Source organism: Heloderma suspectum, chromosome 6 (genome assembly GCF_057233095.1).
Source record: "Heloderma suspectum isolate Gila_16-S chromosome 6, 16-S_ref, whole genome shotgun sequence".
NCBI lineage: Eukaryota > Metazoa > Chordata > Lepidosauria > Squamata > Helodermatidae > Heloderma > Heloderma suspectum.
The window spans coordinates 40,644,963-40,667,516 of NC_139463.1; the positions used below are offsets into that span (position 1 = coordinate 40,644,963).

At 41.0% G+C, this 22,554-nt stretch overlaps 1 protein-coding gene across 4 annotated transcripts in view; it reads right to left on the minus strand.

Annotated features, from left to right (window-relative positions):
• Positions 1-22,554, minus strand: part of NSD3 (nuclear receptor binding SET domain protein 3) — a 92,905-nt gene that overhangs the window by 10,527 nt on the left and 59,824 nt on the right. For all 4 annotated transcript variants that reach the window (XM_084804041.1, XM_084804044.1, XM_084804043.1 and 1 more), the window contains exons 14-23: positions 20,666-20,839; positions 14,424-14,573; positions 11,265-11,421; positions 9,016-9,218; positions 8,141-8,253; positions 6,524-6,793; positions 5,207-5,323; positions 2,689-2,830; positions 1,554-1,660; positions 985-1,189 (exon numbers count right to left, since the gene is read on the minus strand). In XM_084804041.1, the coding sequence (XP_084660167.1) occupies positions 985-1,189; positions 1,554-1,660; positions 2,689-2,830; positions 5,207-5,323; positions 6,524-6,793; positions 8,141-8,253; positions 9,016-9,218; positions 11,265-11,421; positions 14,424-14,573; positions 20,666-20,839 (1,638 nt within the window). The remainder of the gene's footprint in view (positions 1-984; positions 1,190-1,553; positions 1,661-2,688; positions 2,831-5,206; positions 5,324-6,523; positions 6,794-8,140; positions 8,254-9,015; positions 9,219-11,264; positions 11,422-14,423; positions 14,574-20,665; positions 20,840-22,554) is intronic.

A 22,554-nucleotide genomic window follows, 5' to 3' on the forward strand; every position in this document is an offset into this window, starting at 1 on the left:
TTAAACAACTCACAGTTCACAACCCAACAACAAACCATAGGTACTCCTTGTGGGTTATTCATGCTTAACAAGCCATAGTTAACCCATACTTCCTGGTCCGCACATAATGACAACCCATGATTCAACAAACTACGGGTAATAAAATCATGGGTTGTCATTACGTGGCAACCAGGTCATAGTGAAGCAGCTATAACTTAACTAATTAAATATACAAACAAATAATCATTAAGCCAAATGGAGAGCTGGGGAAGAAAGGTGGTGGTGAGCAATATGTCACTGCCACCAGCTCCTTTTGCGAGCACTTTGCTCCTGTTTCCAAAAACACTAACACCTAAAAAAATGGGTGAGTGAGAAGACTGGCCAGGATGGCAAAGTTTAGGGGAGCAAATCTGGCTCAACACCACTCTCAATATAAAGAGAATAGGCCTTTAATGAAGCCACATATATGTTCCCACTAGTAATAATCATCCTACATTAGTATTTGGCTCATTCTCTGAGTATGAAACCAAAGCAGCCAGAATAGCACCATCCATGCAGAAGAGGAAAATAACAGCAGATTTGGGAGAACACACAGAAGATCTGTAGGAACCCACCCCCCAGGTGAAATAAAAGATCCAAAACATCCTAATGAAGGCTGCGCATGCTCAGTAAACATAAAATACTGCACGTTTGATGGGGGCCAGGAGAAAATCCCTGTAAAATTGGGAGGGGGGCAGAGAAAGAGATTGAGTATCCCAGAAGAGGGCTCGGTTGGCTGGCAGGAACCCTGAACAGGAGAACTCTATACTGCAACGTTTTGCTGCAGTACGACTTGTACTTCCTGCTTTAGAAATATTGGACTGTTTCCTACTAATTTCTCAGAATCAGAACATATAGAAAGCCAAAGTTAAACAGGCAGATATAGTATGCCCTAAATAACTGTACACAGAGCCCAGTTCCCTGCTGCCAAGAACAACCCGTAAACAAGTGTTGTCAGGCACCTACCAAAGGGCGGCTGTGTCAAGTTAAGGCAGAGGAGGTGGTATGCTTTCGGACAGTCTTTTTTGTCACACATGACCAATTCACCTCCATCTCCACACTGGAAACAGTTATCCTCATGCATCTGCTTCAGCTCTGTTTTTATCTTTCGTTTCTTCTGCTTCAATTTTGCGTTCTTAGCTTTCTCTTCATTTGCTGTTGCACACGCCGTCTGGTAGATGGAGGGAAAAGTCATGGCAGTACAAGATTAGAGAATTACTACCATAAAAATAAGAGCCAATACACCCCTGCCCCCCGCTATTTCTAAGGGCTTAAAGCATTGATGCCTGTACACACATCCAGTAACCAAAAGAAGTACATTACCCAAATTGGTTCACGCAGGCACCAAACATTTGGCTCTATCCCTGTTTGAATGTGTGGGAAGGTTACAAAACCCCCCTGTAAGGAATGGCCTTGTTTAGCCTTTCCAGTAAGTCTCAATACACATGTTTGGGGAGCATGGAGAGGATCTGATGTAGCATTAAAACCTTTTGTTGATTTTGTCCCAGAGAGCTTTCCCCCCTTGCACAACCAACCTTTGGCCGCACTCCAAGGAATCCACTGCAGTTATCTGCTCCACAGTGGCATTCTGTCCTGCCATTGCCCAGGCAATCCAAGTTATAGTTAAACGTTAACTCCATCCCTGGAAGTTCAAGAGAAGTGGTTTACACACTAGACATTTGGGAAATGATGCCAGAATGTTTATTTTTACACTTCAGAAAACTATGATGCACCAGTTTAGGTCAAATCTTAAAACAGGTTAGTCCAGCAGGAAAATTATTTAAAATGCAATTGGCCCCTTTCTCATCAAAGTCACAGAGCTCTTCAAAGACTTCTTTACCAACTTGGTCTAGTGGTTTGAGGGATCCAGATAATGACTCCTCCCTTGCCTACCCCATTTCTAGAGAACCTCCCTCTCCTCCATGGCTCTCAATCTATACCGTGTATGCAGGGACACCATACATCTTGTAGTAAAAGCAGATACACATCAGTATATTGTGAGTACCAGTTATTATTTCTGCGTTATGTATTTTTTCTACATTTATCTTCCACTGGGCCTGTCTAGGGGAGCAGAGTGGCTTTGGATTCAGTGGAACCAAAACCAGCACTGCCTGTCCATGGAACACCCCCATTTCAGGGCACGAAAATCCACATCAACAGGAAAATCCACTCTCCTGGGCGCAGCAGACACACACACACATGCACACACCCTGGGCTGGGAAAGAGGCACCAACCTAACCCTCTCCAGCAATCAACATCAGAGGTTAGGTTTGTGATGCTTCCAAATGAACAAAACAACAATTTTGAAATTAAAAGGAACAACACTCCTTGTTTTTAGACAATGCACGTGTCTATTATAGAAGGCACTCACATCAGGGAATGTCTTTTCCTAAGATGGTGCTTGCCGCTCATAGTTTTTGTAAATTCTCATGTTAAAAGTATTTAATGACTTGTAACAGATTAAATAACCAATTAAACATTGCCAGCCTAATTTACATTTAACCTTAAAGATAGAAAGACAATGCAGTACTTATATCATTCAATAAAATCCAGACATTTATGTTAGCATTATTGGCAGATAAGCGCCTACAGAAGAAAAAGGCAGTAAAGAAGGCTAGCAATACAGTCTAACTTTAAAAGGAAATGGGAAAATGCAGAAGCAGCTTTTACCTGCAGGAATATCACACAGAGCGAAGAGTCCAACTCGGACATCCCCATTCACTGTCCATTTCTGGGTTTCACAATTGGGGTTGCAGCTGTGGTTCATAAAGCGAGAGTAGTTCCCCTTTGGGCCAGCATCTATTATACGGTCCTTCAATAAGACCAAAGAATACAAAGTCAATAATAAACCAAGTAACCAAGACGGAAATTTTCAACTTCCAGGGGGATAGCTGTGTTGAGCTGTCATAACAAAAAACAAGGAGTCTTGTGCAAGAATACATCTGTCAGATTCTAAGGTCCCAGTAGACTCTTTAAACAAATGTATTTCACCTTATTATATAAATTATAAAGTCAGATAATATTATAATTATCTGACTTTATAAAGTCAGATAATATTCATTTTGCCTAGAACCAGAGTTTAGACCAATTTGGGCCTGTGTTTCTAGAAGTGGCTTGCCCATGAGACTGATGGAATACAAAGCCTTCTGTTTCTACCATATGAGAACTGGTGCAGAGTAGTGGCTAAGAGCATGCACAAAGAAGTCTCTCAGCACAACTCTCACCTCAAGCCAGAACTAGGCATGACAACTTTTACAGGCAACCCCTTGTCAAATTCCCCCATCTTTCCTTGTAATGCAACATGACATCACCTTGTGTATTTTCTCATCCCTACCCATAGCAGCAAATAATGTAGAGCAGTGGCAGAGAAATACATGATGCAGTTGCATATTCCCTTAACTACACAATGCAGGGAGAGCCCCCAAACTGTTGTTTTTTCCAGCAGTAAGCTTCAATAGGGGGGAGCGACCATAGTTGACAAAGGACTACACTCCAATGGTAAAACACATGCTCTTGCATGCCGAAGGCCCTAGGTTCTATCCCTGATATCTCCATTTAAAAGGGCCAGGTAGCAGCTGTTGGGAATGAAGCAGACTGATGAGATTCAGGACAGATAAAAGGAAGCACTTCTTCACACAGTGCCTAGCTAAACTATGGAATTCACTACAACAAAATGTAGTGATGCCCATCATGGTGGATGGCTTTAAAAGAGGGTTAGACAAATTCCTGGAGAAGACTATCAATGGCTACTAGGCTTGATGGCTATATGCTATCCCCAGTACCAGAGGCAGTATGCCTATGTACACCAGTTACTGGGGAACATGGGCAGGAGGGTGCTCTTGCACTCGTGTCCTGCTTGTGGGTTTCCTGTGGGCAGCTGGTTGGCCACTGTGTGGATAGAATACTGGACTAGATGGACTCTTGGTCTGATGCAGCATGTCTCTTCTTATGTTTGGAAGACTTCTGCCTAACATCTTGGAGAACTGCTGCCAGATAGAGTAGACCAGTAGCTTTCAACCTTTTCAGACCTGGGTCTCTCCTTTAGCCCAAACATGTATTTGGGAGCCCACTTAATTTTTTTACCATGTATTTGTGTAGTAGTAGTGCTGCTGCTGCAGTTCACATTAGGTCAGGCTGTGACCCAGCAGTGGGTGCCAACCCACATCTTAGGCTCCACTGGGCTAGATGGACAAACTGCCTGATCTGGCATAAGGCAGCCAACTATCTTCAAATCACAATTAGTTCCAGCCTTAGCTACAAAATCATTAAGAGCCTCAGCTTCAGCCCTCCACCCCCCTTGCAATATGGGGAAAAGAATACTGTCTTGTCTTACTGGATGGGTGTACAGATTACTGAGATGTGCCAACTGTTAATTAGCACATTATTATGTGGGAGTGGCTCACACAGAGATAACCCAGGCACCCAAACCAGGGAAGAGATGAACTGGTCCCTATCAATGGGGTGGACTACCTAGGTATGAAAGAAAATCCTGCTTTTTTGAGCCACTCCTACTCCAAACTAGCTAGAACCAAGAGGCACGTGTCTGCCTGCCACTTCCAAATACCGGCACTCGACAGTAGAGCACAAGTCCTCATTTGTGCAAGTGGGGTGCTAGGCTGAAGGGAAACAAGATGTTTGGTTCCGTTTAGCATGAGGCCTAAAAGGGGCAGGGGCTGGGCTTGTCTGAAGTGTGCTCTCTCATGGTTTAAAGGACTATGGGGTAGGAGGGGAGGATTTGGCTTTGGAGGACACACATCCCCTGAATCCAGTTCCTTCTCAGTTCAACGATGACGTTTTCCCCCAAAGCCTTCCACTTGTTATATTTCAAGCAGACTAGTGACTCTTTTAACTCCACCTGAATGAATGGCCTCAGTGCTAATGAAGTCTTAATGGATGATTCAGTCCAGTTTTTATCAGTCTGGTTCCAACATATCAAAAAGCCACTATCACCACACTCCATGCAGGAGGAATGTGGAGCAGTCAGGTTTGGTGGAGCTTATTTCAAATCAGTTGCAATATAGCTCATTGCTGAGATGCAGCCAGTGTTGATTAGCATGTCTCCTCGGCAGTGGATTTCACTTACTGAGATTTCATTGGCATGAAAACCCTGACACAATTTAAACTGAGATGGGATTATATCCCTCATGAGACAATTCCATATATATACTCCAGAGTGTGCTCCTTTTACCTTCGTAACAGTCAACATATAGAAATTGGTCACGCTGTTCTCATGGGCACGTTTGATTCGCAATCTGCATTCTTCCTCGTCAATTAATTCACCAACATACTCGTTGACAAATTCACCCTGACATAAATCAAAAGAAATGTACACTTGCAATTGGTGACATTATTACAAGGAATAAGCATCAAAAGAAAAGTCCTTGTTAGAAGACAGCCAGTGTGGTAAAACAGAAAGAGTTTTAGCCTTGAATCTGGGAGACCTGCTGTCAACTCATACCTGTGCAATGAGCATGTGGCTCTGGGTAAACTAATCTCAGTACACCATCTATGAAAAGGTAAAAGAATAGCTGTGAAGGCACAAACAATAAAGGACCATATAATCTTTTGGAAATTGAGGCTGTATCTATATGAATTAATAAGCAGCTTTACTATCTATCAAGTCCCAGTAAAGCAAATAGGGTCATGGAAATCTTCAGAGTGGCTAAAGGTACATGCCTGCATTAGAAAAGAAAAAGAGCTACAGTGGAAGAGCTAAAGCCTTCCAACTTAATATTTATAGTCCCTTTCCACTCCTGATTCTAAAAGAATCTGGCCATAATCCAAAGGAGAACTTTACTTGTCTAAGCCCACTAATTTGGGTAGGCATAAGCATGCTTAGTTCCCTGATGGAGTGTGGCCTCTGTACTTGCTCTTGCTGCTGCCATTTTTGTTGGGAGAAGCTTCCAAACAGCAACAAAGAAGAGCAAGCATGTCCTGTGGAAAAACTTCAACCACCCTGTGAGGTAGACTGGGCTGAGATATAGCAATCAGCCAGAGGTCACTGGAGCATCCTAGCTGAGTGGAATTTTGAATACAGATCTCCCCGGTTCAAGCCCAACACTCTCTTCATTATACCACCCTGGTTCTACTTTTGTTTTTAGACAATCCCAAGCGATCAACAACATTTATTATATATTTGTTATTGGCATTTTTACCCCACCCTTCAAAATAAATTCCCAGAGTGGTCAAAGTACAATAAAACAATTAAAATCAATCAAACATCTAAGAATATGCAAGAATCCTTTCTAGTATTTATGTTTACTCTGAAAATCCATGTCTGAAGATCACAGCTGACATGGGATAAAGCAGGATGTTGCCAACTGTTGCTTTTGCTGTAACAGAATGTGGATACATGTAGTTTGCATCCTTAAAGAGCTGTGTAGTACATTTGAACCAACTGGGCCCATAGCAAAAGTTTAGTTTTCAATGCAAGGTAAGACCAAAACAGGCAGTCATCTATTCAGGCACCACAGAAGAGTTCAAAAGCATTCCTCCTAAATGCTACCTTTTTAATGTTCCGTTTTGTCCTAAGACCCCAGCCACGCCGGTCAGTTTTTATAATTTCTGCTTCTGGGTAGAGTCTTTTGGTGAAGCACTGGTTTTGACAGCATTCTCCTGCAGGGCAAACTTGGGGATGGCACTCATACTGCAGCATTCGATTTAAACACTCTGACTCCAGGCCGCAAGGGTTCTCGTCGGTTGGCTTACAGTTACACCGAGGGATTTCAGACAAGTCTGCAACTTGAATTTGAACCTTCCCTACTACTTTGTTGGACTGTGAAACAGAGAACAAAGAAAAGATAAAACCTGGATTTCCAACTACGTGCATGCACACAACATTGATTCACCTATGCACGCCCATCAAGTACTCCCTCATCACTTGATAATTGACACCTGAAGAACTCTCCATCAGAAAAAAAAATCAGGTGGGAGGATATGAAGCCTATGGTTTTCCTATGGTAACTTTTGCGGACAGACCATAAGTCAGTGATGAAGGACATGCTTTTCAGACAGAAATTCTCAGGTTTAATCATGGGCGTTGCCTGTTAAAAGGATCAGGTAATGGGAAAGATGTTGCTGAACAGCTGCTTCCGTTCAAAACAAACAATACTGGGTTAGATTGACCAACAGTTTAAACTGATATAAGGCAATTTCTTATGGAATCTCTTTCACACATACAAATTATCAGTTGATGTTGCTGTCATCAACAGATGAGTGTACATGTGTAAACAGAGCCTTAGATTTTATTATGAGAACCATTCAGCCAAAGCATTGGTGGAGAACACCCCCCACCCTATAGACACACACTCTTCTCTCCACCCCACAGACAAGGGTTTCCCTTTCCAGGGCTAGCAAGGGAAACTCAGACATCAGAAATAAAGGAAGGGTGTTCCCTGCTAGGGCTTACCTCCAATCTCTGGGGCAGGGATCAGAGACTAGGCCGCACTAGGAGCAGCCAAGGTCTGCATGTAGCCTGCAGCTTGGTCACCCATAGTGTAAATGGAATGTGTGTGCGAGTGTGTGAATGGAGTGTTTCTATGTGGGAGAGAGAGTGGAGGTGACCATGGCTCCACCCATGGCTGGCATGCAGCACCCAACATCCCTTTCTCAGGCCAAAATAGGTTCCCCATGCCTGAACTAGAGGATCAGATGGAAAATGAGGAAGCACAATGACTTCCAATTTTAAAGCAGAGCAAGGGGCATCTCATTTTTTTGAACCACCATGTTTTAAAGTAAAGGACATTCCCAATGTTTTTCTTAAAATCCACACTAGAATTCCTGTTGTTCAAAGAGCCATATTTGGAATACAGTGATTTTTGTAGCTACTCAGTAGAGGCAAATTAGTAGCCAGTTCATATGACATTGTTTATTATATAGCAACTTGGTCGTGTGAACTTTCAAGGGCAGACCTTTATCACCACATTACTGTAACTATTTGCCTTCCTTTGCCAGATATCACTATTCATCACTACTGCTACAGCTGCTCCAAGAGATCATGGGAACTGCCTTTAAAATTAACCAAGAATGGCAAAATGATTTGTTAAGCATCCATTTGTGTAAAGGCTTGTGCAACATGTACTTAACTCATCCAACACAAAAAAGAGAAAGAGAAGGGACTCACTTTAACATGTTTATAGGGAGGTGGTTTTCTTGAATTCCTCTCAATCTCAAGTGCTTCTTTGCTTTCTCTTTGTGCTTTCAGTTCCTGGAAGCGTTTTGCTGCTTCTTCAAGTGCTGTGTAAAGGAGTCCAAAATGGGGGAAGGAGTTAGTGCTGGCAGTTGGTGTGGTGGAAGGCGTCATAACTAGCTATGACATAGTAATCTATAATGAAATGGTTTTAAACAATCACATATTAAGGACTGTCACCCAATTAAAGAAATACAACAGTGCAATCCTACACATGTCTACTCAGAGGTTAATCCCATTGTGTTCAATGGGGCTTACTCCCTGGTAGGTGCATATAGGATTGCAATCTTAGTTGTTTAATCCTGTGAGATATAAAATCTTTTTTCATTAACAGATTCATTAATAAATTTAACTTTGCATAAAACAGCACATGTAAAAACCAGCTTTAGAGGGAAATGACTTACCTCCCACATTTTCCCCCAAGGATGTGTATTAAAAGAGTTGTTTAAAAAAAGTGCTGCCTGATAATCAGGAGTACCTTTTTAACCATCAAAGTGGTTTTCATCAAAATGTAATTCATCTAAGCGACTAACTGACTGAATGTTGCAGTGCTAATTATAACATTTTATCATTTTATCAAGCATACTACTGGATTGTTGCTTTCCAAATGAAATAGAAAACTCTACCACAATTGGTATTGTTCACCGTTAGCCATATAGAATAAAAGAAACTGAACTGGTACTCAGTGGCATTAAATGGAGTTTCACACAGGACACAAAACACCGTTTCCATGCAATTAAGTGGTAATGGAGACACAAAAAACGTGGAGCTCTTGTCATGAAACCACTAGAAATTGTGTTTAATTTTACCTTTCTTGAAGGTCTTGTTAATATTAGTTTGCCCCTCGGCAAAACTTTTGTCTCCTTCAACATAAGGGAATACTCTGCCCTGATGTACCCAATAGTAGTCATGTGAACCAAAGAAAAATACTGGGAAGTCCCCGATATCATGTTTGAGGCCCTGTATGTTGAGAGGAACAGACCTGGGATTGCAGATCTCAGCGGGCCACCACCTAGAAAAATGGAGAGAAAGGGGTGGAAGAAATTTAAAATAGATTTGTTAAATGAAGGCAGCTCACATTTAACTTTCAGCCCTTAAAATAGTACATTTCCTTGCTGCTGGACTATTTCTATTACAGGTAATGTCCACATTATTTTCCTTATAAAATAAACGTATATTTCAGGAACTAACCAACAAGCTATTGTGCTGAACAAGCTCCATTAATTGCAACAGGTTTGTGTAGGACTCCTGCTCAAATGGTGCAACCTAGAAGAACTTATAATCATTGTAAATAGAGAGCCGGTGTGGTGTAGTGGTTAGAGTATTGGAGTGGGACTTGTGAGACCTGGGTCTTAGTCCCCATTTGGCCATGAAGCTCACCGGGTGCCTTTGAGTAGGTCACTGACTCTAGCCTAAACTCCCTCACAGGGCTGTTGCGAGGATAAAAATGGAGAGGATTATGTACACCACCTTGGGTTCCTTGGAGGAAAGGCAGGATATAAATGTAGCAAATAAATAAAATCTGAATAGCAGGCTATAATGCAGCCTTGGAAATAATTCAACAGAACTTAGTAGCCCTCAATAATTTTAATAACCACTCTGCCCACTTATATTTGCATCAATTATTTGTGGCACTTTGATGGTCTGGGCACAAAAGAAGGTTGATGTGGCAGACTAATAAAAGATAGAGTGTTTTATTAAACCCCCAAAAGGATTCAAGAACCCAGCACATTTCAACTACAGAATCTGTCTTTGGGGGGAATATTATTTATCAAATCATCTGGTCATTCAGAAGCAAATGACATGCACCTCTTCCAATTCAATCTGGGGAGGCTATGGAAATCCTAAACTGTGGTCTGAGATCAATAATGGACTGGATATGGGATAACAAGTTGTAACTTAATCTTGAGAAGACAGAAGTGCTCATCTCCATGAGAATTCTTGATCCAGTGATAAGGGTTCATCTATTTTGGATGGAGAAGCACTTCCCTTGAAGAATCAGGTTTGCAGTTTGAGGGTATTCCTTGATCTGGCTTTGCTTCTAGATTTCAGATAGCAACTGTGGCCAAGAGTGCCTTTTCCCACCTGAGGCTGGTGCACCAAATGTACCCATTCATGGAGAAGGTAAGTATGGCCACCACAGTCGCATACACTTTAATTATATCACAACTGGATTTGTAATTTGCTCTACGTGGGCCTGTTTTTGAAGAGTTTTCAGAAGTTTCAGCTGGTACAAAATGCAGCAGCAAGTGCTGACTGGAGCCAGCTATACAGAGTATGTGATGCCTCTTTTATACCAGCTTCACTGGCTACTGGCCTATTTCCAAGCATATTTCGAAGTCCTAAATGGCTTGTGACCAAAGGACCTAGAAGACTGTCTCCTCCCAAAAGACTCTGCACATCCATTAAGATCAGCTAGGGAGGACTTTGCCTGCCCCACCACCATCTGAGGTGTGTTTGGTGGGAACATATGAAGGAACTGGGAGGAGTTCTTCCTAGACACCTCTGAAGTTCCCTGGATGATTTTGGCCAGTCCCATCTATCTGAGCATACCTCCCTCCCAGGGTTGTTCAGAAGATAAAATGGGGGGGGGGGGCATTTTATGCGACACTGAGTTCGTTGGAATAATACAAATATTATAATAAATAAAACCTGCAAAATATTTTGTATACAATTCTCTATAAAACATGGCTTGGATCTAAACAAATGCTCCATTGTCAGAAACATCTCCTCCGTAGAGTTCCACATACAGGATGCTCCGGCAGCAGAATAAGGGAAAGCAATTTTTTGCTGATTCTCTCTCCTTTGCAGACTCTTCCTCATAGTGTTGGAGCACTCTCTAGAAAGAGGGGGGGTGCAGAGGGGGCTGTAGAAGGGAGGGAAAATTGGTGAAAATCACCTCTCTCCTCCCTTCTTCCAGTGAAGGTCTCTGCTGAATCAGAGATGCTTCTGCAGACAGAAGGAGTGTTTCTGTTCACAGAACAGAACTCAAGATACAAATCAGTCATCAGATACTGATGTAATAGCCAAACGTAAATTTTAGTTGGCTTTAACTTGCCTGTAATTTCCAAGCTTGACCCAAACGATCTGCTTGTATCGTAGTTTCTTGCCAACTTTACAGTCATTGCAGTTCCAGGAGCCGTTTGGCATCTCTATGTTAAGACATTCCGGGTGGAAGGAAGCAGGACATGATTCACAGCACAACAGCTTTCCACCTTTAAACAAACAACATTGCTCACTTTATAGTTAAAGGCATCAAATGGTACACATTTCTTCATCACTTTTTTAAATGCAATATGCTCAGGATTACCATATCATACTATACAAATGACAAAATGAAAGGATCTAGTCAAAGTTACAATGCTGGATTAAAAGCACACATTCGGTTTGTACCAGACTAATCAAACAAAACTCCCAAACCAAGGAATTATACTAATGGATTTCAAATTTTTGTGTTACATAGTCAACTTGGTAAATCAGACCGACTTTTCAAAAAAAGAGGCATTGGAATATAAAATCTGTGCAGGAGTTTCCTTTTTCCCAGATAATCTTGACAAATCCCAATATTTCAGATAAACGACTGAATGCCATGAAATCTATTTTAAACCTGCATTGCAATGACTGGATCCCTTAGCAATCAGTTAGTGCGTAAAAGCAGCCTATAGGTTGATCAATTTTTTTCTGCTTCAAAAATACTGCAACAGAAAAATAAATTCCAATTTTTTTACATTCCAAATGTTTGTTGACTCTTTAAAATGAAGGTTTCCTGTACTATATAGCTTCAGCAGATGTAACATTTCCCAGTCTCTTAAACACAGAGCCAGCTACAGTCATTTATGCATTCCTTCTCCATACAAAATACCCCCTCCCTTTTCTGCAGCATTACATCTGTACCAATGTCAGCGCTAGCTATGATAAGCTTCAGACAGAGTCTGCAACCAGAGTTAAGAGATCAGGAACATTACATCTGCACCAGGCACCTGCCTTTTGCACTGAGACAGGAATTTCACATTTGTTAAATATTTATATAAAAGGATGAGAATATCTGGGGGTGAAGGCTGTTGGATGATAGTCCTTCAGATACATTTCTTGTGGATAGCATGCACTTTAGCTATGTTAGATAGGAATTCTTAGAGCATTTAACTCCTACAGGGGAAAAACCCTCAAAATTTAGAAAACAGCATGTTAAGCTTTTTTTTTTTTTTAAAGTATCAGAAATTTAGATTATTATTTTCCAAAGGCCTGTCAGAAAATCTTGTCCACCTATAGACTTTTAAAACAGTAATTGCACTGATTGTTGTAGAGCTCAAAAAAGTTAAAAACATCACCAAAATCATTACCATATTTCCTCTGCTGTGAAATGTAACAAAGCCTAAAAGTTTGGATTTCCCTTTCATTTCAAAATCCCACAATTAATTCTTAAAGTGTAAACATCATTTCAGAGGAAATACAGCCCCAATCATTGATACAATGCCCAAACATGGTAAAATGCCAAAAGATGTGAAAACCAAAGCAAAAAAACCAAACGAACAAAAAACCACACAAAACTTTCAATGCTAAGCAAGGAAAGTTGGCTCTTACAATGCATTAGTAAGATTTGCTGAAGCTAAGCAGAAAAGAGGGCTCAAAATAATTCTGATTGTCTCAAGTCTCTCAGTGATGGAGACCACTTAGATACTACAACATGGTAAATAATCTACTTTATGTAGACTAGCCAGGGCACCAGTTCTACACACATGTTGAGAGTTCAAACACTGAGATGATATAGTTGCCTTTCAAACTCAACAGACGCAAAGCCTAGTTTGGACAAGGCTCCAAATGTGTGCAGCCTACACACAGCTAGGGGAGCAGGCCCACCACAAGTCCTCACAGAGAACGTCATGTATGCACAGCATCTATATGTGCCAAAAGGAAGTGAGGACAGGCACACCCAGTGGGTGAGATGGGTAGGCTCCCACTGTTCATAGGCTCTACACACAAGAGAATTTGTCCAAAGAGTTCCAAGGAGTCTGTCATTTTCTTGTGATCATTTTAGTCAAAAGACTGTTGTATAGGGTTGCTACTTGGCTGGTTCTGAATTATTGGTTAATTGCCTTGGCTGAGCCTCAAACATTGGGCAAAAGACAACTGGGAATTTGCAGAGATTAAAATAAAAGATTTGCAATAAGCAACAATCAATTCCACACACACGCACCCCAGATGTGGCAACCCAAGGGTATTACCCAATGGTGCCCAGTGACTAATTTTTTAAAAGCCTTCTTTCCTATCAACAACTGTCTCTTGATATCTGAAGGACTAAATTTGATTCCTTCGGATGTAATTCTTTAGGATACTCCCATAAGAAGCATCGTTCCAGGAAGTGTGGGAAGAAGAAAAAAACTCGCCATGTGGCATATGCCCATTGTGCTATACCACAGTCCTGAAAATGGATATGGAGCTCCAAGCAGTTGGGAGGAAACCCTTGGGAATGTAGTAGTTCACCAGCCAAAAGCCATCTGCCTGCCTGAGAAAGCACCAACATAGCAGTAAAGCATTAATAGGCCTTCTTGTTCCTAGTGGAGGCTGAATAAGCTACATATTGCCAGAGCTAAGGCTTGTTGTCTTTCTATTGACAAAAGCAGTTGGGAAATATGAAAACCATCTAGGCAGCAGCTACCAATGAACTGGAATGCCAAGGCTCGGTTCAAATCCATGGTGGACTACTGCAGGGGCCACTGCTGTCACAGAAATCACAGTAGCTGCATGTACAATCTCCCACCTGGAGTCAGTGGTTCATATCCTTGGAACCTCCAGGCAATCCCATTCTGGCTGCAAAGCAGGACTGCCAAGAGTCTGAACCAAGCCCAAATGGATATTCAACTCCTTTAGTGTGGTTAATAGGTATTATACACATGCAACACCAAGACACAACAGATTCTGTAAAGATGTAGCTCTGCCTCACAACTTAGGAAAGTCTATCAGATTGGCTGATAAAGTGCAACTCAGTTCTTGAGTGGAATTTAGTAATTATTTTAAGCCCTTTTGTAATATTTTTGCCAACATGAATACACACTCACAATAAGCAATGAGTGAAGTTTACCAAGCGCAACAAGGAGGTGCTAGATAAGCATATAGAGCTTGATTTAATTTAATGTATTTCTTTAAAGCAAACAAAAAGAAAGGAAAAGCAGGAAAAGTGAAAGAAAATTAAAAAAGAGAAAGAAGCTATTTTGGTTACCTTTCTCACATTTCTTTTTGGAAGCTGACGAAGAAGGAGGAATCATAGGTAATTTCATCAACTCAGCACGATTTGATTCATTCAGTAGGTAGTGGGACTTATTGGCATATGAACTGAACAGGGGGTCTGAATGATCCTGCACTATCAGCCCTATACGAAACAAACAGAAAGAAATGAGTTGCAATGAAACTACCCATGATTCCATAAGGAGAAAAATAAATAAAACCAAATTAAACACCTATTATGCATATTTTACTTATGTTTTAAGTTATGAAAAGAAAAGTGATGCGATGAAGAAAAAGAAAAAGTGAGAGAAAAAAAGTTTCTATGTCTACTGAGAGGTTGTTATGTTGAACAAGATGGTATCCATGTCTAAGTATAGAAGAGTAAAAATAAGACCTAGATCCAAAACTGGATTTCACCTGTGCTCTATTTTAAAATCTGCACACTTGAGAAAAAGCATATGTGAGACTTTCCCTACAATCTTTCTTCCCTGAAAGGAAAGACAGCTAACTGTGAAATAGGCTGTTAATGCCAGCAATAGGGACTAGGAACTTAAAACTATATGCTGGCTGTTGCATGAGCTATAGAAATGATAAGCATCACCTAGGCAGGGCTTGACAGGGGGTTGTAATACCAACAGCTTAGTTGCATCTTCTGTTGTACAGCCCTGAATCAATTGGGTACTCATATGTTACTTATAAGGGAGAAGTCTCAGCCTGGTAAGATTGCTAGCTCTCTTGTACTCTTCGTCTCTGGGAGAAAACAACATCTGATTGAGGCTGTGCCAGGTCTATTTGAACATGCCCTCCCCCGATTCATTACTGGAAAGAATGATAGGGGAGGGTTGGTAGGTCGGGGGATAGCATTATCTAATAAATACAGTACAATTAGGATCAGAAATTATTTTCACCGCACAGTGCACCTAAGAATTCTTACCCTAGATGTTTGTACTACAACTCCCATTAGCCCCAGCCAGCATGGGATGATGGAAATTGTAGTCCAAAATGCCTGGAGGATGTCAGATTGGGGAAGGCTGCCCTACCTCTCACCAGGTTGAGAATTCTCTCCAGTAAGTTAACAATGGAATACAACTTCCATTTTTACTAGTCTCCAGTAACTGAGAGGAAGACCCCCCCAAATACAAAAGAGATGTAAAGTAATGATGATGACTTTTCCAGAATGGTCCTTAAACAACTGTAGCTAGCCCAACCATGACTTATCTTTTATTTAATCTGTCTCCTTAAGCAAAACTTCCTGAAGTTGGCAGTTCTGTGGCCAAAGATCTGACAATTTCTGCTGACTGACTGCTTCTATGCAACTTTCTTCCACCTTGTTTTCTTTCCTTCTTCCTCCTTGCAAACATTCAAAGTACAGTAGATACAGATGGGCAGTCCACAAACGAGGCATGGAATCAGGATGCCTGAGAGCACTATCTTTTCATTTTAGAAAAGAAAGATTCTAGCTGTCCTGATTACAAAGCTTGTGAACATGCTAAATGCAGAACAGAAGGAACCTGGGTGGAGTTCATACTGATCTGGAAGCAAGACCCTTCAATCTATTCCTCTAGTAACATGGCTTTCATCCTTCCCCCTGCCAAACCCTCCAAATATTAAAATTCTATGGTTTTACAGAAACAGTTAAGGTCTAAACATCGAATTAGTTTCCTTGACAAAATCTTGCATTCTGTGTGTACATTACATGGTACACCCAATCTTTGATCATGAGAGGCCCGAGTTGTACTGTTCTTAGGGACCAAAGCATCAAGGATATAGGGAACTAAAGCTATTAATTATCAGCTAAACTAGGAGGCAGATAGATCATCCAGAGAAGGATCAAGAAAAGTATGTTGAAAAACTGCACAAAGTCCTATGTCCCCGCTTCTTCCTCACATACACACAATATAAACCATGCAATGAAGTCAATGCAGAAAAGTCAACACCGGTGATGAACTTATTGTATGGCATTATGTCAATAACTTATAGCTGTGTATATACTGGGGAGAGTGAGTGTGTGTGTGGGGGGGGGGGGGGGGGAAGGAATCACTAGTACATGTAGATTTGAAGGCCAGTTCTTTAATCAGCCCTCATAGGGCTCTTATTAGGCACGTCTACTGGTTCTATGTTGTAATACACTGTTCTAAAAGCTAGAAATAATTTCTGAATGCACTGGGTTTACTATGTATACTTTTGTCTTCAAAGCACCACAGTCATACACGATAATAGAACATATAAGGGAATTTAAATTCTGATACAAGAGCTAAGCAATCTTCCATTTCACTCATAATTGGGCCCCTTCTCTCTTTCACACATTCACATGGCTAGATGGCTTTTCTACAGTATACCTACTTAAGCCTTTCCCAATGAACTGCCTTCAGGACACTTCCAAGTTAGTGGTCTCTGAAATATCTATCAAGTGCTCCAAGCAGAGAACCAATATTTCTCTGACATAACAGGATTTAGCTGCAACATACTAAAACTTAAATTTTAGATACAAAGAATAAGATAGTGAGGAAAATATGGATTAAATATCTGAAATTCAGTATCTTCACAATGGATGCTTTTGTACTATTGGTGTGTCAGGGTTACACTGCAAGACCACAAAAAGACAACATCAGTAGCCGCCCCCAGCCCCAATAAAGAACTTGTTTCCACTGCAGACTCACCAGAGTCTGAGTTTGAACACCTTTCAGAAGCACTATAAGACCTGCTTGGTCTGGCCACCGGGGCTCAGGCTTGCCAGAAAAAGCTGAGAAATGTTCAATAAATTTGATGTCATTTTATTTTGTTTTGGTGCAAGAATGAGAAGGTTTGCTTTTGTTACCTATCCTAAGCCCTTGGGTGAGATATTTCAATTTAGAAGTGAAACACTTTTCTTTTAATACAGAATCCTCAAGAAATGCATTAACCTGTGACAATTAGATCAAAGTAGCCAACCTATAATAAAGTATATTTTCTCTGTATCATATTCACTAAACATGGTAAGAGATGTCAAGTTTATTGCTCCATTCTTTCCTGTACATAACTTTTGGGAAAGGTCACACTCCTCCTATTTTTACTTGCCTAGCATGTCTTCCATTCCTCTTTAATAGATTATTAATAGCACATTTAATGAGCAGGCAGAACTCTTTGACAAGCAATGGGCATCACTGTGCTGTTTGAAGAATACTGCTGAACACTAAAATCAGCCAATTAAAGGGGGAGGGGGACTCTGAAAAGTACAAAAGAGAGAAAGAAATGTATCCATTTGCCCCCACGTAGATTTCAAAGGACAAGCAAAAGAAAGTGCTTGATAAGGTACTTGCCTAGAAAGAATTATTTCAGCGAGGCAGGATGTAAAAATCAAAGGAGTTGGAGGGGGTGGTGTCAGAACTCAAGGATGCTTGCTATGATACGCACTTCTAATAAATACATCTTTCTGTCTGTACCAGCATTCTAATACTGCTATAGCAACCACAACTCCTCCTGAAGACCTTGTCAATAGTTCTCTGCCTTGTAATTCAACAAAGCTTTTCACAAATAATGTGCATCTTAAAATATGCAAGACATTTTCAAGCAACATGTAGAAATCTACAAGCTATCCCTTTCCTGCACAGGTACTGTAACAGAGACAGTTTGATCACATCCAGTCTCACCTCACCATCACTGTGGGGGAAACTGCCCAACAGGGACAACAACACCATTGGGAAGCTGTTTACCTTGGGCATTGGCCCAGCTGTGTGGACTGTCTCCATATCAAAGGCCAACAGGAACGCAGGAACTTGGCATGTAGACAGTTGATGCCACTGGGCCAATCCATGAGGCAAGCTGCTTGGCAACATTATGAGCCTGCATGTGAAGGTGCTGCCACACAACAGGATTTGTAGTGCCTTCCCACGTGCAGACAGTGAGCATTGGCCTTTAGCCGCAGAGGCATCTGTTGCTAAAACCTAATCTAATGCTCCATACAAGTCTATTCAAGTTGAGTACTTGATTGCAGGCATTATCAGCTCATTCTCTATGATCAAGAGAATCTGATGCATCTGAGCCCAAGGTCACCCTGTTTGACATAATCCCTCCCCCCCCCCCCCACACACACACACTTACTTTAATTGTATAGTTGTCTGCTCACTCTGCCTGCCCTGAAGTAGGAATTCAGGGAAGTTTAGTCAACCCAGACCACAGAACTAAGCTAAAATCATGGGGTTGTCTCTAGTGGTGGTTTTGCACTAGCAGAAAGCACTTACTTGTGCGCAGGTCACTTTTCACTATCCTGTCTACTCAAGCCCCTCAAACCCTCTAATAAGCTGCTCCTGAGCGTTGGGGATATGGAACAGTATGGGATATGGCTTAGAGGGCTGAGGAAGGTAGGTGGAGATCAGCAAAAATTGGATGGCCTGCCGTGCAGAAAATACATATTTTCTGCTAGTTCAAAGCCATGATTGGAAACAACCTATGGTTTTTAAATTTGGAAAAATGAGGTATTCTTCTCTATGAAGCTGGGTCCTGTCCCCCAGTTTTTGCACATCAGAATATAAAGACTCCAAACATTAAAAGGACTGGAATTGTATACTGCAGTTTTGAAAAGCTAACACCAGTCAAATCATTTAAGATATTTTATTCATATATTAGCTATTTCTATCTAATTTTAATTCAGAGGCCTGCTTGACCTTTTTTAAAATGTTAAGAGGAAAAAATATTGCACTTCTAAATATGAAAGTTAAGTCAAATTAAAGTGGGAGGAAAAGGCAGCTAGACGCAACCTAACCCTGACAGGTAAAGGACACTGATGTACACAACAGTCAGATGTCTACCGGCATATGTGAATACTTTGTGCCAAGAACTGTGTCTCAGTTGACATCAATATAGGTTTAAGACTTTCTCAAAGCACAGAAAGGGATTTAGACTCCTCCAAGATGTCCCCCATCACTGAACCATGTTGGAAGCATTTGCTTTCACATTGTTCAAAGTGCCCCTGCTCAAGCTCAGCACTCCAAAACTTACTGTTTCCCTCTGAGCCTTCAGACACCATTCTTCTGGAAAAAATTAAATTTATTTAACGTGACAAGAACTTTGTCTACTGTTTATTTCAATGATTTGTGACAGCTGCATTTCCTCTCATGTATACAGTTTATCCCAATTAGGAAAGAAAAATATATTTTCACTCTCTACGTACTCTCTCTTTTTAAACTTAAACCTACCTATCTGCCTTTGCTCACAAGTTACACAAAAATAATTTTACTGAACCAACTTCATCTGTGATGAAAATTTCAGGCACCAAACAGAATGAAGAGATAACAAATTCTCCATTTGCTTGGGAGTGAAAATCCACCAGGCAATTAAAGTTGGAAATATTCTTATTCAACAGGGCAAGTATGGCTGCCATGAACTAAATATAGATCATCAGTATAAGGTAGATTCCACCCCAAATCCCTACCTGTATGCACTGAATACAAACTAAGGCCCCCAGCACTCAGTTATTCCCACTCTTTAGCACCAGCATCCATAGGTGCTCGTGTTAAATTTGCCACCACATCGTTGGCATACTAGAACGCTCTATACATAAACTCCTTTTACATCTATGCTATTTATGTTTTGAAAACAGCTAATATAGCTGAGTTCTTGTTGATTAACTACCAAGAACATAGTCTCTTTCCTTTAAGTTAGTAACATTTGAAGAAGAGGTAGAGGATACAGAATTACTGATAAAATTAACTATCAAACAGCAACCTCTTCTTATATGTGTCTAACTTAACAAGGATGGTCATTTCTCCAAGTCACGTTGAAAATTATTTCATATAAAGTCTTAGTTGAAGCTATGTGAAAAAGAAATCTTTTCCTAATCTATAAAACCCCATCCACCTGGTGCAAGATGACCCATCAGCTCCTATTTACATGAGCTGAACATGTTCATGCTTGCTGAGAATGAATGAGGAAACCAATACCACAACGTTCTCAGAATTCCAGCCTTTGGCATCAGGCACTTATCATTACCATACACCCCCAAGCAGAAGATGCTTCCTCAGTATCCTTCCTAAAGTGTCTTAAAAATGGGCACTGATAGCTAAAAGGCTGTGGGAAAACCCAGCAATTGGCACTAATAGATGCTATCTCTAATAGCCAAGGAGGAAGCTTGCGAACAAAAATAATTCCTTGGGGCGTGGGTGTGGGGGCATATGTGTGTGTGTTTTCACAGTTGTTTTTAACAAAATCAAGGACTGAACACCAGAGATATATACAGTGGAAGACAAAAACAGGGCTCACCTCTTGCACAAACGAAACAAAAGCCTACATTTACAGCTGATGAAGAGTGATTGCTCCTTTTGGAATGGTTACTACAGATGAGAATGTGGGATGACACAAACAAACTTCCCGCAGCAATACAGCCATCTCCCGAGTGATAGGCAATGGGGCATCTCAAACATCTCACCATGCGACCTGTTTAATATAAAATGCACCACATGACAGTCCGTTTAGAACATGGTAACAGACTTCAAAGCCTGCAATAAAGTTTATTTTTAGTTTGATATCTCCAATAAAATTTTGATATATTCAATTAAATATGCTTGTTTAAAAAAAAAAACACAAAAAAACATTTTGCATCCCTGATGGTGCAACTCCCACTAAATACTGTAGAGAACATGCACTGGAGAATCTTAACAGCCCCTGGCAAGGCCATGTACATGCTGGGATTATTCCACAGAAGCATAGAAAAGATCCATAACATGGTATCAGGCCCAGATGTCAGCTTCCTAAAAGCCTCTGCTTTTATTTAAAAATAATAATAAAAAACACTTCTACTCCTTCTGGCTGTGAGGGTATGCTTGAAGGTGTGTGAGCAATGCCTGATATAATCTCAGAAGCCAGAGAAGTGTTTTTCCAGTGGTTGTTGGTGGGGCTGATTCAGTGGCCTTCATCTCTCCTTGCCTCTCCCCATGGCTAATAAAACCACAGTTGCGCAAAACGTTTTTTGAAATAGGAAAAGTGAAAATTATATTGAGTACTTATATTTTTAATCCATCCAACAACAAAATATTCTACATAAATTTGTTCCATTGGCATAGTTTGTAGAATTTAGATTGCCTGGTGCAACAACAATTATATATATTTAAAGCACAGAATATGCACAGCTCTAGCCACAGTCCTCTTGCATTACAATTTAGTGGGTTAATACTTAATACTAATACCAGTAATAGTATGGCCACTGTAAAAACCAACCCTCTTCTAAAGAATGGGATAATAAAGCACGAGGCACATTTCCCAAAAAGTGGATTGCCACTTTGTGCTTAGATTTTGATTAGACCAAGGGAGAGAGGACTGCCTAGGTCCTAATACTGATTGATGGAGCTGGGGAACAATGAACACCTCCACAGAATTTTCTACAGAGTGTCTTTTACCTGCCCACCAAAAGAAAAGCTACCTGTTCTTCTCCTTCAGTCTGCATGTCTCCTCCACTGCAAGGAGAGCGAGTGCCATCAGCAGAACCACCAACTTTTTCTTTGCCTGGACAAGCTTCAAATACGTTGTTTGCTCCCTCTCAAGAGAGCCTCACAAGGCCAAAGTCGGACAGCCCCGATCCTTGAGGCTCTTACCATCTTTGAGAATTCTAGCCATATATTCATATCCTCTACAGCTTATCTCAAAGAGTATTCTAACCAACCCAGGCATCATTCAATAAAGGCATTGCCTAGGAATTCTTAGTAAATGTTTCTCAAGCAGACAGCTCTTTCTGTACCTCAGCCTGGCACAGCTGGCCTCCACCAATCTATACTCCTTTAAGTGAGAGGCCCACAATTTTGTATGTATCAAGCACACCAATTGGTTTTAAACACAAGGTATCAATAACCAAGCAAAATATGACAACACTTAGTGGTACAGCAGGGATGGGCAGAAAGTAGATCTCCAGATGCTTTGGACTTCAGCTCCCAGCATTCCTGACCACTGGCCATGCTGGCAGGGGCTTCTGGGAGTTGAAGTTCCAAAGAACTGGAGATCTACCTTCTGCCTACCCCTGCACTACACACATCTTCTTTCTCCTTAATACAGCACAGCAACCACATTTGATGCACCAAAGGAACTGCAAGCTCTATTAAGGTAACTGAAAATAAAATGACACATGCTGCTTTACTTGTTGGTTGCCTTAAACGTCTTGC